The 17811-nt window shown below is 35.5% G+C and overlaps 2 protein-coding genes across 2 annotated transcripts; both read right to left on the bottom strand.

Annotated features, from left to right (window-relative positions):
- Window positions 1–487: 487 nt before the first annotated feature.
- On the bottom strand, window positions 488–9005 carry LOC132189149 (vacuolar protein sorting-associated protein 9A). The gene is made up of 5 exons (XM_059603727.2): window positions 8837–9005; window positions 7700–7847; window positions 4469–4639; window positions 2734–2913; window positions 488–1745 (listed from the first exon to the last, which is right to left on the bottom strand). The coding sequence occupies exons 1-5, from the start codon at window positions 8926–8928 to the stop codon at window positions 927–929; spliced, it is 1410 nt and encodes a 469-aa protein (XP_059459710.1). The 5' UTR covers window positions 8929–9005; the 3' UTR covers window positions 488–926.
- Window positions 9006–10704: 1699 nt separating this feature from the next.
- On the bottom strand, window positions 10705–14200 carry LOC132182340 (Galactosyltransferase family protein). The gene is made up of 11 exons (XM_088512981.1): window positions 14025–14200; window positions 13746–13845; window positions 13587–13645; window positions 13291–13493; window positions 13133–13196; window positions 12622–12694; window positions 12415–12535; window positions 12233–12320; window positions 11990–12115; window positions 11501–11610; window positions 10705–11236 (listed from the first exon to the last, which is right to left on the bottom strand). The coding sequence occupies exons 1-11, from the start codon at window positions 14123–14125 to the stop codon at window positions 11088–11090; spliced, it is 1194 nt and encodes a 397-aa protein (XP_088369107.1). The 5' UTR covers window positions 14126–14200; the 3' UTR covers window positions 10705–11087.
- Between the last annotated feature and the right edge of the window lie 3611 nt (window positions 14201–17811).

The raw sequence follows: 17811 nt of genomic DNA, 5'->3' as shown, positions 1-17811 counted from the left end.
TATTGGTCATAATAGAAGAAAATATGAAGGTAAGTGTATTGAAAATACTTCAAAACGCAAGATGACAAGATTAATAACGGCCCAATTGGTGAGATGGTGCGCATGTGGGCCAAACGTGTATTTAAGTCTCACATATAACCCCTTTTCATCCTCACACACACACACACACACAAATAATAATAATAAAAAAATAAAAATAAAAATAAAAATTGTTAAGGAAAGTAGGGAATCCCATCAAACTCTGAAACATAAGCTGAAAGGGATTTTCATCACAAAACTAGAAAGCAATGCGATTTTTGTTTTTCACTACACGAAGAAACGTCAGTACAAAGAACCAACAAGTAATAGCAATTTGCTCCTATTCATGGGGCTACTCACTGAGCATAGTGTGCATATGAGACCCATCCCTTGAATCATGATGTTACATTTTAATCCTTGAGGAAAAAGAATAAACAGGGAAAAAAAAAAACATTTAAGAATACTGAGATTGTGTACTAATGAACAGCTTCTATATAACTTTTTGACCACATCTTGCTCACCAGCACTTACAAGGCTGAAGTTGTGTATCATAGATATATCCAAAACTTTCATCATTTTAATGCTCTAAGCTGCCTCTCACTGAAAAGACATGTTCCATGTTATTACTGTATATTTTCTTTTTTCAATATCAAGGGCTTTAAATATGCAGATACAAGTACACGTCATTGCATGCTAGGATTGAGGCTTTTCTATGATGTGTGCAGATCTTCATGGAATGCTATGACACTTTCAACCTATATGCTAGATTCCCCTTGCCGGATTTTCCTCACTGCACTTCCAACCAGAAAGCACCGCAGTCTGTTTCACTTTCACCACACTAAGGGGGGAAGGAGATAGCCTGATGACTGGCCATCTTTTTGAAATTTCAAAACATTTCTAGAGAAACATCATTGAGAAGTCTCATCATTTCCCCCGCCTTGAGCTACAACTGCTTCATCCTGCGGCAACTTTGTTTCAAGATTTTCCTCTGGTAATAGTGAAACTTTATTTGAACCATCATCTGTCCTAGTATGCTTTTTTGACTCCTCATTTGGTTCCACAGTACTGCTATCTCCAGGTTCTTCTATATTTTCAACTTGGTGCTGTTTCTGACTTTCTGAATTGGACAAAGGAAGGGGAGCACCACCCAACCCTTTGGAAAGACAAACATACCTAAAAACCAGTTGTTTGTAATTATTTAGCAGGTCTTCTACGTCATTAACAGTTAGGTCACCGACGTGGGCAAACAAGTATGGATAATCCCGAAAGACTTGGCTCACCATATCCTCCTTCAGAAGCATAATTGCCCCTTTGTTCTCCAAATCTGAGAGGGATGGAATTTTTGGCATTGATAACTGATCTTTTGCATATGGGGCCTCCTTACTTGTGGATTTTGTTTCAGACGATTTTGGCCGTAATATGGAGTCCCTATCCTTAACATGCAAAGACTGATGTTTAGGTTCCACAGATTCGGCTGCATTTCTGTCACTTTGATCAGACTGACCATCAAAATCAGTTGAAAGCCCAGAAAGAAGTGCTTGAGCAGATTCTATGTTCTTTTCAAACTCAGTTTCATCCATTGAAAGAGCCTTTGCATCAATGTTAGAGATGAAAGACTCGGCCGAGAGCATGTTTGTAAAAAAATACGCTGATTCTGCAACTAATCGAGACTGATTCCTGTACCTTTGAATATACAACAGATTTGAGTGCAGTTGTGGAGGGTTTGCCTGCACGATATCATTCATGTAATCTAGATATAACAATGTAAATGTCACATTTCAAGAGGCATTAACCAAAAGAAATCATACTAAGAATGGAAGCCATTAGTTAGCAAAGCATTATTGATACTAAATCAGGCTTTGTGTCATTACAATAATTAGCACTCCCTCCCTTCCCCCTCCTCTCCCCTGAAAAAGATAGGTGGAAGAGATGCAACCATTTCATGATTTCTACAACTTTTATCTCTCTTTAGTTTTAATTTTTAAATGCATGGCAGATATAAAGAATCCTATTACCAAAAAAATCTGAAAGAAAATGGTACAAGTTACAAATCTATATATTTGCTGGTTTAATGAGTAGTAAAATTCATACATGGAGAAAGTAAACATCAACAACAAGAATTAAAATATATATATACAAAAAAAATTGACAAATTAGCAATAATAGTACCAATACCACTGAATATCATAACATGGATTGGCTAACTTTTTATCCATTTTTTTTAAATACGGTTTAATTTCTTAATTGTGGCTTTAGAAAGCATAGAAAACTTTCAAGGACACACACACACATGCATGCACCAACACATATATATCTATATATAGATATCATATATATTTAATTTCTTATTCCCATGTTCATGTTCAAGTCCTACTTTCAAGATTTTACCATTTCCCATGTCAGGAGTCTCTGTACTTCATAGTCAGTAAGCAACAGTAGACATAAAGCTTTTTTTTTTTTTTTTTTTTTCATTTTTATTTTTTAATGATTGACAGAGCATAGAAGTTTTTTTTTTTTTTTTTTTTTTTTTTCAAATACTTATTGAAAAAAATTTAGTCATGAACACAATTACAGATATTGAAACCAACTCTTAAGATTTTCTTTTCTTTTTTTTTTTTCAGAATAACGCTTAAGATTTCAGGCAAAACCAAGTCATAATGGTATATATATATTTTTTTTTTGATAAGTAAGTCATAATGGTATATATAATCTCACCTTTAGAGTAACATAAATCAGGACAGGAAGAAATTCATCAGCTCCAGGGGGATTCTCATTTGAAGCAATAGAAGCATTATGCAGTAAGTTACTGATAACCTTGCAACAATTGAGGATACAGACAAGCTTGTCTCTTGGTGCCCTGTACATATTGATCTTCTGCAGTTCTTTCTGTGCAAGCTGCCAATACAGGATTAGAGATGCAGGTAAGACTTCAAATGAAAAATATCCCATAAATAAAACCAGTTTCACAACACTCCTTAAGTGTACGTGGAAGTGAACAGGAATAGAAACAATTTTGGTGTTCTTCCAAGGTATCCCACATTTCAAAGTGTGTTCCATCACGCACTTTTGTGAAAACCATCTTGTAACATTGTTTAAAAGTTCTTTGTCTCACGATTTCTAATTTGTTCTTGACCAGTGACATGACCTTGTATGTGTAATTCTTGGATAAAGTAAAATACCTAACTTTCACCTCTATAAAGAAAAGATACTTTATCTGCAATGAAGGATTGACTATCCCATGTAATGGATTCAACAGATTCCTATTCATGACCTGATCAACATGCCTTGTTGCTAAAAGATTCAGCCAACATGAGATTCAAGATATATATTCGGAGCAAGGTTTCATCAAAGAGTCAAAAATGAAAGGATCAATATGAAGCCAGTAATTCTGTTGAATTGGCAATACATGAGACTCGGCATGCCAATTGTGGAGACAACATGATTCCAAATGTTGATAGAAAACGCCAATAATAGCAAGTTAGCAATGGAATCATTGTCTCACTTTGGTACCCGCAAATTCACATTCCTATTGCTATTTAGTGCAATAAGAACATACAAAATAATTTTATCACATGAATCACACTTCACAAGCACTATTTTTTACGGGAGCAAGCTCCAAACGTTTCCTGTTGCTTTATTTGTTTTTTCTTGCTAAAGAAAAGCTCCTTACTTTAGCTAACCAAGCTCTACAACACCTTGGGTTTCAGAAGACTGGAAATGTAGAGCCCTGGATGGAGTTTTTAACTAAAAAATTCTGAATCCATGATAACAGTCTTTTTTTTCTAAATATCTATAGGGGGCAATGGAATGAAAGCCCTTCATGAGAACTTTCCCTAAATATCCATTTGAAAGGACAGATGAATAGTTGAGCGGAGCCAGCTGAAGGAAGGGCACTAACAAAAGCAGGAGCTTTTTAAGCGTGCTCTGGAATCCCCTGCTCGAAGCTTCTTGGTCACAATAACACCTCTCTCCCTCCCCAAGAAAAAATCAAAAAAGAAACAGAAGAAAAAAATCTAATCTAGGTCAATCAAGCTCTGGATTGAGGCAGTTAAGTACGAAAATTGTAGGCAGTCAAAAAATCCAAAGAAATGTGACAGTTTGCGGGAGAAATGGAGCTTTAGTGCCTCAACTGAAATGCAACTATATGGTTGTCAGCTGCATGCATATACAACTTTAGTACAACCAATATAGCAGTCACAGTCGATGGCCAAAGATGGAAACCATTATGCTCTTAGGAAGCATGATTGATTCATCTACTCATTTTAAAAATAATTACCCAAAACCAATTTTCAAATTCCTAGTTAGATATAGAACTAACACTGAACTAGACTTTTATTTGAGAAAAGAAAATGATCACCTCTAGGAGGAGGGGAGGAGGAATCCAGGACATACCATCATGGACAAAACCGAGAGAGAGAGTGAGAATATATCACGTAGAACCTCTACTTACTAGCCATGATGTTTCATTTTGAAAGGTTGGTTTGATATCCAAATTTTCAGGTTGAATGAATTGTTGAATCAAAGACATCTTCTCATAAAGTTGGTCATCAAGTTTTACGTCATCTGAATGTGAAGCAAATACACGAGTAAATAACTTTGTCATGACATACTTCTCCAGTCCCTGTATTTGAAAGAAAGCACAAGATAAAAGAAATCAGTATATACAGAAGTATGATCCATAAACAGCACATATTACAAAGAGAAAAACACCCAAAAAGGAAATGAAAACAATAAAATTACCAAAACTAAAAAGAAAAATCATCCAAACAAATGCTATACAAGGCAAGAAGTATGAAGTACCCAGCTTTTTGCTACTTTTAAAGATATAAAATAAAAGTGAATAGTGCATGCATGATCTCATAAATATTTGTACCAACAAAAGGAAAATATTAACCATTTGGCCAATAATAGGCCTAAAGCATTATAGGGTATGTCTGGTAAAGTTTTTAAGAACACTTTAGTTTTCAGACACTCTTCTCAGAGAAGTGTATGAGAAATCTCCTCCAACAGTGTTTGGTTGTCTGATAAATTTTTCGACCGTTTAAAGAACACTATAGCCACTTTCTCCCTGCAAACCAGAGCCAATAAGACCAACCATTGCCTAACCTATATAGCCTATACGGTTGCAGCTGAAGAGAATAAACACTCATGATTAATACTTCAACGATCACCACCATACTTAATAAATCCTCATCCACTCCTGCTATCTCACTTTCAACAACTGTCTCCTCTAAGCACTCCTTAAAGCCAAGCTCAAGTGCCCACCACAACCATGCATGAGCGGACCTCAAACCCACGACAAGTGCTTGAATGCGCTCCAAATCCCAGGTGATCTACCCTGCCACCATAGCTGGGCATGACCTAACTGCGGTGGCTAGGTTACCAAGCCACAATAGCTGGGCATTGCTGGGGCTATTTTTTTAATGTTTTTTTCAATATTCGAACAAAATAACATCATTTCAGATCATTTTCGTTGATATCATAATCCATCTCAAAGACACTGTTCTCCAAGTACCAAAGATAAGCTTGTGTAGTATGCTTTTTTGATAAGCTAAAGAGAGAGAAAACAAAAAACAAAGAAGGTAGATAAGAGAAAAGAACTGAGGTCAGTTCTGAACTAGTTATGGATTTAAGAATCTTCTCTAGTTATCAAAGAAAGATTCCTAGGGTATATATTAGGTTCACTGGGCCACACCCTCTTCCTATGCTACTTACTAATTGGTGGCACCATAGAGTAAAGATATTAAGATATCAAGGGTCATACTTTTTTTTTGATAAGTGAAATGTCATACTTTGTAGACAATACCCTTTGCAAATATGGCAAATCCCCGTGGAGAAAAGAAACATAGGATTTTCAATGGGTCAAAACTGATGATAAACTTTCAGAAAATGCAATTTATTTCTCCATATTGGATTTTCGTGGGGTCAAAATTGATGCTGAGCTTTCAGATAATGCAATTTATTTTCTTTTTTGATAGTTAGATTTGAACCTGACCCTGACCCAACACCTAGGAGCCTGGTAATGCAGCTTTAGCTCGGTGGTTTTGACAGAGGTTTAGTATCCATATCTTTATGATTCTGCATATCTCCATTGTACACTTATTGATTTCAAGAGTTCTATTAGACTCATTAAATAAGTCACTTTCAGAAGATCATTGGAGTCATACCACAAAGAACAACAGAAGTCAGAAGTTATTTTTTGATAAGTAACTTAAGTCAGAAATTATGTACAGAGTTGTAATGCCTTTGTTCTCTCATTCACTCAACTCCTATTTCCCCTTCCCTTCAGCCTTTCTTTCTTCATCATTTATACAGAAATATATTTCAAAGCAATACTTGTAGACAATGCCTGAAATATTATGGGTTGTGCCCCTATGCCACCAGGTGGATTGCTTACATCAAATGGTGTAGAATCAAGAGGGTGGCAGTCAATGAAAAATTCTGTTTTCCTCTACACTGTTGTCCCTTAGAAAGGAAAAGAACATACGGGTAATTAGGAGGCTAAATCAGCAGTGAATGTTAGGGAAATTGCTTATTAGTTTGAGAACTTTCAGAACTCATTTATTTTAAGACTTTCATAAACTTAAATTAATGCTTTTTGTCTTCTCTCTCTTTTCTTTTTTAATAAGTATCTACATGTTAGTTTCATTAATATCCCTTCAAACTGACACTTTGACAGAAAAACAAAAGTTGAAGGTCTCAATAGTCAATCTTCTTTCATGATATCACCACAACAACTACAAGAACTTCTCGGTGGAATCCCCGGGGCCGGGAGGACCAAAATAAGTGTTGGGGTTATCCCACATCGGTTGTGGAAGAGGCTGGTGGTCACTTTATAAGTGTGAGGGAAAGCCTCACCTCTTAAGCTGACTTTTGGGGTTGAGAGAAGCCTAAGACCACCCAACACTGGTATCAGAACCCAGATTTATCAACAAGTCTCGGCCCAACAGTCCACAGGAGAAACGGGTTGTCGCTGCTTTGGCCCAGGGTCCGATGTGTGAAAGAGAGATTGTTGGAGTTATCTCACATCGGTTGTGGAATAGGCTAGTGGTCACTTTATAAGTGTGAGGAAAAACATCACCTCTTGAGTTAGCTTTTGGGGTTAAGAGAGGCCCAAGACCACCTAACAATAAGAATTGTTCTCCGGTCCTTTTGATAAAGATTCTAGGACCTAATATTCCATGATATAGTACATTGTTATATTTTGTATACCTTTTCATTGACCTATGAATAATGCAATTCTATAATAAAGTCGCACAAAGAAAAGAGATATTCACAATAGAAAATCATAATAACACGACCATTTTTTTTTTTTTTTTGATAAGTAATGTTGTATAGAAAACGCACAGAGGGGCGCAACCCTAGTACACAGGAAGTAGACAAGAGGACGCCTAAGTAGAACTAGAAAAGAGAAAAAGAAAATCAGAGAAACTAATCACTAAAGGAGCAAGCCAAGCAGTCGTCCAACTGAAAAGAGTAGTAAAAAAGAAGTGCAAAAGATCCTCCAAATTCCTTTCGGAATCCTCGAAGAATCTCCCATTTCACTCAGTCCATAAGCACCACATGATGCACAGCGGGGCCATTTTCCAAACCACGGCCCTTCGAGAACGACCACCCCTCATAATAACACAACCATCCTATAAATAGATGCAAATACAAGGTAAATGTCTGAGTAACTCACTTCACCAGCACTCTCCAGCTCCTCAGCTGAGCAACCAACCCAAAGTGGATGAGCCCTGAAAGCTGATTCCATTTTGGCAAGGAACTCCTGTACCGCTGCACTGTCCTTCTCTGGATCGGGAGCATTGTTTGAAAATGAGACAATAAAACTGCCATATGGAAGACATCACATTCAAAACCTTGCACATGATTGTTTTGTAAAGAGAAAATTATTATTATGGCAACTCTTCTACGGAAAGGGTATCATGATTTTCAGTTATGAGCTCCTATCTGCTCTGTCTGATGAGTCACAACACCTTATAGCACCTCCAACAAGGTTAAGTAAAATACCTAGTCATGAGAGAAGAGAGAAGGAAGAGAGAAAATATTAAACAAATGATCCAGTGTTCTTTTGCCATTCACTGTAGCACCAAATGTATTTTAGCTAGCCTATGCTGGAGGTGAAAAGGGGGCAATATTAGCTGAATTTAGCTAATATGGACATTTTACATAATTTGCTAAAGATGCTCTTAGAATTGAACATTATTTGTCAAGTAATCTACTTTTCACGCTCATTTCACATCAGCAGATGTTTTAAGTGATGTCTCATGTCACCCACTTAAAACAAAAAAGAAAAGAAAAGCCACTTAACAGTGATGTCACCCACTTAAAACAAAAAAGAAAAGAAAAGCCACTTAAAACACGTTAAGTCAACCATTGTGACATGGGTATAAATTTTCCTTTGACTATGGACTGCTGCTAGGATACAGCTTTTAAAATGGGGACTGCCACTAGGTAATTCACATTGAACTTGCTAGGTTTACAAATTGACATGACAATCTACCCTGCGTGATACTCATTGTGGATTGACATCAAAGTTGTAAGAGGTTGTAGTAAAAGTTACAGTAGGCAAGCATTTTCCTTCAATTTATGAAATCAAAATTATCTAACTTTGCACTACTACAAGCAAGAAAAAGTAGTTCCCAAACATTTCCTAAATTATTTGGCAGAATTGCGATAAGTAAATAGAAATATCTGTTGTTCTTGTTTTGGAAAAAACACGATAATTGCAAGAACTTAGCAGTCAATATATAGGGGAATTAGGAAAATTGAAGGATTCAATTTGGAAACTGTATCGATCATATGATAAATGCAGTACCTTTTGATGGATTTGACGAGATCGGCAGCGGAGGGTTGTCGCATGCGCTCCAGAAAGTCGTGCAAACCCAGGAAGACGTCAGCGTTCTCCATCACCCACCACCGTCCGATAGTATCAAAATTTTGAGCTTCCCAGTAGAATGAAGAGACCCCGCAGTAATGGAGTAGCTTTGAATACTAAAACGATGTTTTTTATTATCCTTTTTCGGTGTTTTGTTTTTAAAAGAATTGCAAGGGCCTTTGCTTTTGAAAGAATTGCTTTGGCCCAGCCCAAGGCCTGCCTAGAAATGGCCGGGTGGCTGCCTTTGCTTTTGAAAGAATTGCTTTGGCCCAGCCCAAGGCCTGCCTAGAAATGGCCGGGTGGCTGCCTTTGCTTTTGAAAGAATTGCTTTGGCCCAGCCCAAGACCTGCCTTGAAATGGCCGGGTGGCTGCCTATAATTGCTAAGGCCCAACCTCAAACTACCTATCTTTGGTTTTTTCTTTTACATTTTTTTCTTTGTTTTTTTTTTACTTGATGTGACAGTTTGTTGCTGCTGATTCAAAATGTACACATGTCAAAATTTTATTGGATTTGATGTCGCCATCAACCTACATGTCATTGTTCATCACTAAACAATTTAATAGAGTCAGTGATTTTATAATGATTCATACCTTGATTTGATGAATTTTAAATTGTAGGGAGAGATTTGATACAAGAAAAAAATATAAAGGGAAAAATATAATTTCCCTACTTAATTGTGAAATTTCAATTTTTTCTCTCAATTTTTAAATTCTAATTTTAATTACTTTAAGTTTTTCATATTTTTTATTGAGATATGTTATACATTATCTTCTTATTCTTCTCCCATCCTTCCACTTTTCAAAATCACTATTAGATCTGGGGGCTTATATGTAGGATTCACATGGCTTACATATCCAATGGTGATTTTAAAAAATAGGAGGATGAGAAAAAAAAAACTAATAGATGAAATGAAGCATTTTCATTTTTTTTTTTTTTTTTTTATTTCACTCCTCCCGCAAGTTTATCTTATATTTAAACTTCGTTTCTCTAATTTGTCACGCACGTCAAATTATGAAAAAGAGTAATTTTAAAAGTTTTCTTATGTCCTTCTAATGTCTTCAAAAATAATGTAATTTTTAAAATTACCATTTAATCAAGCTTTATCGACTTGGCAATAATATATCTAATAATCTTGATCTATGTCTGTCCAATATTGGCTACAACAAAAAACAGTCCCAAACGTGTATTATTATTATTTTTTTTTTCTAAGCAAATTACAAACAAAGGGAATGGTTGTATAGGGGATCCTTCCCACTATTGATCCTAATAGAAGAGAAGATGGAGTAGTATTAAAAATGCTTCAAAACACAAGATTAATAGCGACCCACTTGGCAAGATAGCCAAATTTTGCCCAATTTGGTTCTATTTTTTAAATTGTTAAGGCTCTATCCAATAAACAATTTTGGCCCTATTTTAAATGTTTTTTTGGGCCATACTCATTAAGTTTTTTTTTTATTTTTGGCCCTTACTTTCAAATGTCTATTTTTTTGGCCCTTACGAGAGTCTTTAGTTCATAATAATAATAATAACAATAAATAAATAAATAAAACCAAAAAATATATATAAAAAATAAAAAATTATAAATAACCGAAGAAAAGAAAAAATGGCTGGGCCTTTCCCATAAAATTTCTTGGTTTCGTCAATTGGTGCGCACTGGGCCAAACGTGTATTTAAGTCTCACGTATAACCCCTTTTCATCCTTACAATAAAATTTTTTTTTTTTTAAAAAAAAAAAAAAAAAAAAAGTGTGATGAAAAGCAGGGAATCCCATCAAACTTCGAAACATAAGCTGAAAGGGATTTTCATCACAAAACTAGAAAGCAATGCGATTTTTGATTTTCACTACAGAAGAAACATCAGTACAAAGAACCAACAACTAATAGCAATTTGCTCCTACTCATGGGGCTACTCACTGAGCATAGTGTGCATATGAGACCCATCCCATGATGTTACATTTTAATCCTTAGGGAAAAAAAAAAACTATTTAAGAATACAGAGATTGTGTACAAATGAACAGCTTCCATATAACTTTTTGACCACATCTTGCTCACCAGCACTTACATGGCTGAAGTTGTGTATCATAGATATATCCACAACTTTCATCATTTTAATGCCCTAAGCTGCCTCTCACTGAAAATTTTTCAGAATCCTTGTCTGCTTAAGGAAGATCCTCCTCACCCTTAAATTGATTCAATACAAAGCGCTCCAAACAGCTCCATCCCCTTCACCACACTTTGAATGAACATACTTGATCTTCTCCACCGATTTGCAGATTCCACTGCAGCTCCAATCAAATGATGCAATGCAAACATTGCCTGCCTGTGCCTTCCACTCACAATCTGCAGCAATTGATAATTAATGTCAGTTGAAGAGAACTTACATCAAATGTTAAAAGTAAACCCATATCAGGCTGTATATGGTATTGACAATCTTGGTTTTCTAGTGGTGTATCATCTAGTAGCAGTAAACTTGTGCTACACATCTATATTAGTACCTGAAAATTTAGCTTTTTTCTTTTTGCAAGTTTTTTTTTTTTTTCTCAGTTACCAAACAGAAAGTTTGTATATTTTCTTTCTAAATTACAAGTCTTTTCAAAGCAGTACCTGGAGGGGTCCCGCAGCACATATTGCGGTCATCAATGTGCTCAACTTCAAGACCAATAAACCACGAGCCAAGTGACACATCTTCATTGGCATACTTATGCAATATAGCCCTGCAATCACAACCACCACCAACCACAACTTTATGTGTGTCTCATAAAGAAGAATATTTGTATGTGCAAATGTTTCAAATCCAAAAGCTGCCACATCCAAAAAGTCTTGCTGGTTCCAGGAAAATATGGACCCATACACCATTCTCTTTGGACAAAATTTCAGCGCTCTTCTCAAATCAGTTTGATTTTGATCCAAGTCAAAGTTTTTCAACACCAAAACTTTTGGTCAATTTCAACTAAGGCACCTTATTCCAAAGTTTTAATGAAATTTGCAGAATATCTTTTTGACCTGGGCAAAGACCAAAGATGGTGCCAAAATTATGGTAGCTCACAGCCTCACAGGGTAGCAAATTAGGCTACTTCATAAGAAAAAACTTACTGGTTGATAGAAATGTATGTGGCTAGATCCTTTGAGATTGCATATATCTGCCCAGTTGCATGTCGGAAGTATTTATTCCCCTCTTCTCCAAATTTCCAGTACTCTGGCTCATGATACTTGACATCCCTAGAGAACAAAGGAACTTAATTAAAATGCTAATATAACACTAGAGAGATAGGGCAGAAAGCAAATAAAATAGTAACATTTTGATTATCATCAACACATAAGATTCAGGAGAATTACATTCGAGAAAGAACCGGTCCAGATTTCATACACCCAATGTAGACTCTAGGTTTTGAACGGTGACGGGCAAGAGTCGTAGCTAGCATACCTACAAAAACAAGACATGTAAGAAACTCAACCATAGTGATAATAATGCAACAAGATGACAACAAAAATAAAAGAAGTTAAGAGGCTGTGCATACCCAAATTGACATGGACATCATCATCCACCTTGATATAGAAGTCCGCATCCCATGTTGCCACCGCACTGGCAAAGAACATTTTTGTTTTTGCAGACAACTCATGATACCCTTCAACGTGCTCCTACAAGATAATTGCACATATTGAAAATTTGGTACCATTTTCCTTGAAGAGTGTTTTCGATGTTTAGATAAACATAACTTTCTTACCAGCCTAATAAAGTCTTTGTGCAGAGCTTCTTCTGAATCAATAGCTCGATCTAAGATGCTGTTGGATGTTGCACTGAACCAATCATGCAGATATCAGTCAGCTCAATTTCATTTAAAGCAACATTATATGATTTAGCTGTCAATTTCAACATCTTATTGTCATATATGTAATAATATGAGACAAAAGAGATGTACAATTGCAATTACTTTTAGGGATTATCTAATAGTCATATCCAGAAGAATGAATTTTGCTTCAGTAGAAGCCTGAAATTAGTTTTGAAATCATCCTTCTCTTTCAACATATTTGTCTATTCTCCATAATCATATCCCTTTTCATTGAAAATACTAACAATGACAAGCATGAGCCCAACTGTCACCATAAGATCATTGCATACAAAACAGGGATTCTATAAATAAATTCCGACCATAATTTCTGACATCTAAATCTAAATATTGACTTTATATTCTAAAGCGTCAACAGATCAAAAAGAACCAGCGACAGGCAATTTACCTGTGGCCAATCATGAACCGTATCACGATTCCCTTCTCCTGCTCCAATTGGACAAGCTTTTCACCTACAAAAACACAGCTCAACATTCTTAACAAACAAACCCCACATCCATAATAAGACCAAACAATGAAACATACAAAGAACAAATGTGAATTTACCTTGCGGCATCCAAGTCTCTCTCACCGAATCACGTCGCTTCCTACTACTGAAAGCAGTGTTGATTCCAATGACCATGAACACTTTCTTCCTCTCAGTGGGAAACGAAGAGGTGGAAGCAGAGCCTTCGGGGATCCCCATTTCCCGAGAATTCCGAGTCGCCGATAACCCGATATTCAGCATCGATATCTGCTTGTCTAGGGATCTGGACGCACCTCCAAAACTCCAAATTATTAGAAAATTAGCTTGAAACTTAGAGAATTGTGACAGAAAACACAAAGAATTCTGAGAAACTCACTGAAGTGCTTCCTGGGTTCTGTAAACTCTCTCCGTTACATCGCTATCCGCTGCTGGTTTCTGGGAAAACAATGAAAATTCAATACCCAACAGAAAGGAAAAAATAAAATTTCAAATTTTGACCATTTTTTGAGCATCAACAAAAATTATATATACGTACCGTTTTGGTTGCAAAATCGTCGGTGGAAACAGCTAGCAACTCTTGCTCCTGTCGCCGCCGGTGCATGAGCTGACCGTTAGATTCCGGTGGGGCCCACGTCCTGAGAAACAACGATCCAACACCAAAACAATCTCGTCAGCTAGCTTCGAAAACACCCCAATATCAAACCCAAAACGAAAAAAGAAAAACAAATTTCCTACAATTCCAATCAATCAAAAGTTTTCCAACAAAGGAAATGCACGGACACAGGGCGAAGAGAAAAAAGAACAAAAACGGGACCTGCCGCTGATGAGAATGCCAATAAGGAAGGAAAAGGCGCAGAAAACGGGAATCCATTGGGCGGAGATTTTTCCAGCGCTCCGGTTCTTCATTTTCTGCATGTCTGCGTGAGAGAGAGAGAAACAGAGCCTATTGGTTTATAACTCTTCCCTCACAATGAGAGCCGACGAGGACGCTTGACGCTTCTCTTCTTTCGGCTTTTATTTATGGGTGTGCAGCCGGGTTGGCCCGTCAAAGTTAGGCTGTTATTACATGCGACTTTGTGTCGTCTTTGATCTTTCTCACGTCCACGCCTGTCACGGCACGAGTCAAGACCCGTTTTTTTTTTTATTTCGGATGGTCCGAAGACGACCCGTTTGACTTTTCTTATTAACTCCCGAAAAACATGCAAACCCCTCAGTTATTTTTTAACCATATATTGTTCTGTCTATTCAATGTCTCGCCCTTTCAAACTAACTGTCTAACTGTCATTGGTCATGAATTATATACGCTTTGTTGTTTGCTTCTATTTAGGTAACTTGTAACGGTAACTCAATTAAATTAATACAAAATGTATTTTTAATGTGAAAGATAAAAGGTCAAAACAGTTATAAATATTGTGTATTTTGGAATTATTTGTAAATTTTTTTCGAATAATGGTTTAATAAATATTCCATTTAAGGATTGAGGTCCCATGCAATAACTAAGCATTATACGGGATACAATATTTTTAATATGAAATTTTTATTTCAAACGAATTACTCAAAATTTGGCACACATAGTTATTCATTTCTAGCTGTCGATCCTTACATCTATTATGATCACCGTAGCACTTCCCGCTTCGACTACCAATCTGTTACCACCCCTGAATCTGGCTTACATGCTGTTATTTTAATAACAACATGTATGCTGTAGTTGAATCAACGATCAAGATTGAATTTTAAAGTTGACTTACTTTTAGAAACATTTAATAAAAGAGAGAAAATGAAAAGAGATTTTGAAAAGTTCAATCTTGATCATTGATTTATTTTAATAATAACATATAAGCCAAATCCACCACCACCCCCCACCACTTAAAAGTTTTTCTCTCCCTCTGGTTGTTCATATAAATGTATAGACAAAAGGGTAACCAATCATTTCTTAGACTGCTTTTTGAGTGGTTGAGCTACGTCACGAGGCTTAAAACCATCATTTGGACCCAAATTAGTGATACATCAATGTATTTTTTTATTGTTCATTTAAAATAAATGGTCCAAATTAGAGTTATTGTACGGTGTACAATAACTCTAGGTACACGGTACTTAGACAAGTATTAGACACAACCTCAATCCAAATACTATTTTTAGATTCAACCAGGTAGTTTCTTAATTAAGAAATTACTTTTCAAAGTCAAAGATATTTTTTCACAAATCACACATCAATAAAATTTCGGTTGGAACTTGGAATAAGAAGACTAAAATCATGGCAGCTTGTTACAAAGTAGGAAACAAAGAAGATTAAAAAAACAAAATACTTACCTGGCGTTTGAAATAGGTTAATCTCATAGAATTTTTGGACAATAGTAAAGGGAATCCAGGAGGAATTGTAGGTTCCTTTTTATAGAGGTGGGAATACATATTCCCTTAGCCATGGGGAAGTTGTTTTTTGTTTTTATTCTTCTTCTAAAAGACAAAAATGCCTATTTTTTTTATTAATTAAGTGTATTAAACATCACCATGCGCGCTAAATATCCTCGATTACTCAATCTGAAAACCTTACAACATTTGTCATTACCTCATCCAAAATATTGAAATCTGCAAACACACTTCTTGGCTCCACATCAAACATCACTAAAAAAAAAAGAAGAAGAAAAGAAAAAAAACTGTTCAATTAACAAAATTCTAGAACAAAATAATCAAAAAATTGTATGAACTAGAGTCTACTTAAAATATAATAATAATAATTAAAAAAAAAGAGTCTATTTTTAGTTAGTTGATTCTAAATGTTGTCATCATCATTAAACTCTACATCCTAGGTAAAAGCAAAGAAAGTCATCATTTCTGTTTCAGCGACAAGTCAGAGAGCCCAAAGTCTATGGGCTGTTTCCTGGAATTTAAGGATCCTCTCCGGTCAAGGAGAGAATCCAGACTTGTTAACTTACTAACTTAGGGATAAAATTGTCCCAAACCCCTATTTTAAAGAGGACAGGAACATACGTGTCACGCTATGATAATAATTAAAAATCAATAAAATACAAAATCAGTATGCGTGGTTTATAAGATTTGTAATTAACTTACTGTTGTATTAAAATAAACTCAGAGATTATGTCATTATGAGGTATGCTAAAAATAAAAAATTTAGTCATTACAACCAGATTACGTCAGCTAACTTAACAGATTTTAATAGCGTAAAATATTAGATCCAATAAAATTGTGACATGTATTATATTTAAATAAGTGTTACGCCAACAGAATGTGTTAAATTAGTATACGGAATTTGATTGTAAAGAGTAAACTGTTTTTTTGGCTTACACCTCCGAGTTCATTATGATACTACATATAGCTAATTGTAAATCAAGTAAATTAAAATAACTAATTTTGTATTTTACCAAATATATATATATATATATATATATATATATATCAAAAGATTATGAACAACTAAAATACTAAAAAAAAAAAAAAATCAACTGAGAATCAAACTTCCGGTGCGGTTGCCTAACGAATTTGACTTAGTTCGTTGATTTTCTTGGGGATCAAATTCCTCACTCGCGTCAGATTTTCACGAAGTTGGTTAATGGCATTGATAAAAGGGACACAACGTTTTCGCTTTTCCGGCAAGTCAGGCAAAAAGCTTTGAAAAACAGAAGCAGCATTAAACTTTAAAGAGAGTAACCATTATTAACACATTTTATTTATGTAGACTTTAAGGCTGTGTTTGGCAATGTAATGAAAAAAATGAATGGAAATGTACTGTAACAGATTTGATTGATACGAGAGAAAAAAGTAAGAATGTTTTATATAAAAAAAGTAAAAAAAAAAATTGTTTTGTAGTGATTTTTTTATTTGAATAGTAATAAAAAGTTATTGATGTGATGTAAAAAGTAAGAATGTTATAATTAGTTTTGAGAATAATTTTTTTAATTTTTAAGTCCGGTCCGGTCCGGCCTTTTGCCAAACACACCCTTGCTGTGTTTGGCAAAGGGCTTGATAAAAGAAGTGGACTGGAACTGTATGAGATTTGATTGATATGAGAAAAAAAGTATGAATGTTTTGTATAAAAAAGTGAAAAAAAAAAAAAAAAAAAAAAAAGTTGTTTTGTAGTAATTTTTTTATTGGAATTAAAAAAAAAAAAAAAAAGTTATTGATGTGATGTAAAAAGTAAGAATGTTATGGTTGATTTTGAGATGGATTTTTTTAGTTTTTGAATCTGGTTTGGTCCCCTCTTTTGCCCAAAGACAGCTTAAGGGCCCACCATTTAAATTGGCCTTAGGCCCATGGTTGAGGGAAACCAAGGTTCAGCCATAGGGGGGGGGGGTGGGGGGGGGGGGGGGTGGGGGAGGCGGGGGGGATGAAGAGAGGAGCACCCCCAGGGTGAGGGAAAGTTTGTATTTGGCTACTCATTGGCTACCTGGTCTAAATGACAAAAATACATGGACCTGGCCTATTTCTTCACTAAATTTATGCTGATACCATTAAGACCTACAGATAACTTGATGTGGATGCTAAGAATCAAAAAAATTCATCCAGTTTTATATCTTAGTTTCCAATTTTTTTTAAAGCCTAGTGGTGCCTTTTTCATAGGGGAAGTCAATAGTCTATTGTAGCCA

The sequence above is a fragment of the Corylus avellana genome, chromosome 2 (assembly GCF_965113065.1).
Source record: "Corylus avellana chromosome 2, dhCorAvel1.hap1.2, whole genome shotgun sequence".
Lineage (NCBI taxonomy): Eukaryota > Viridiplantae > Streptophyta > Magnoliopsida > Fagales > Betulaceae > Corylus > Corylus avellana.
The sequence above is the reverse complement of the archived record's forward strand: the minus strand, read 5'-3'. Positions and strand labels throughout refer to the sequence as shown.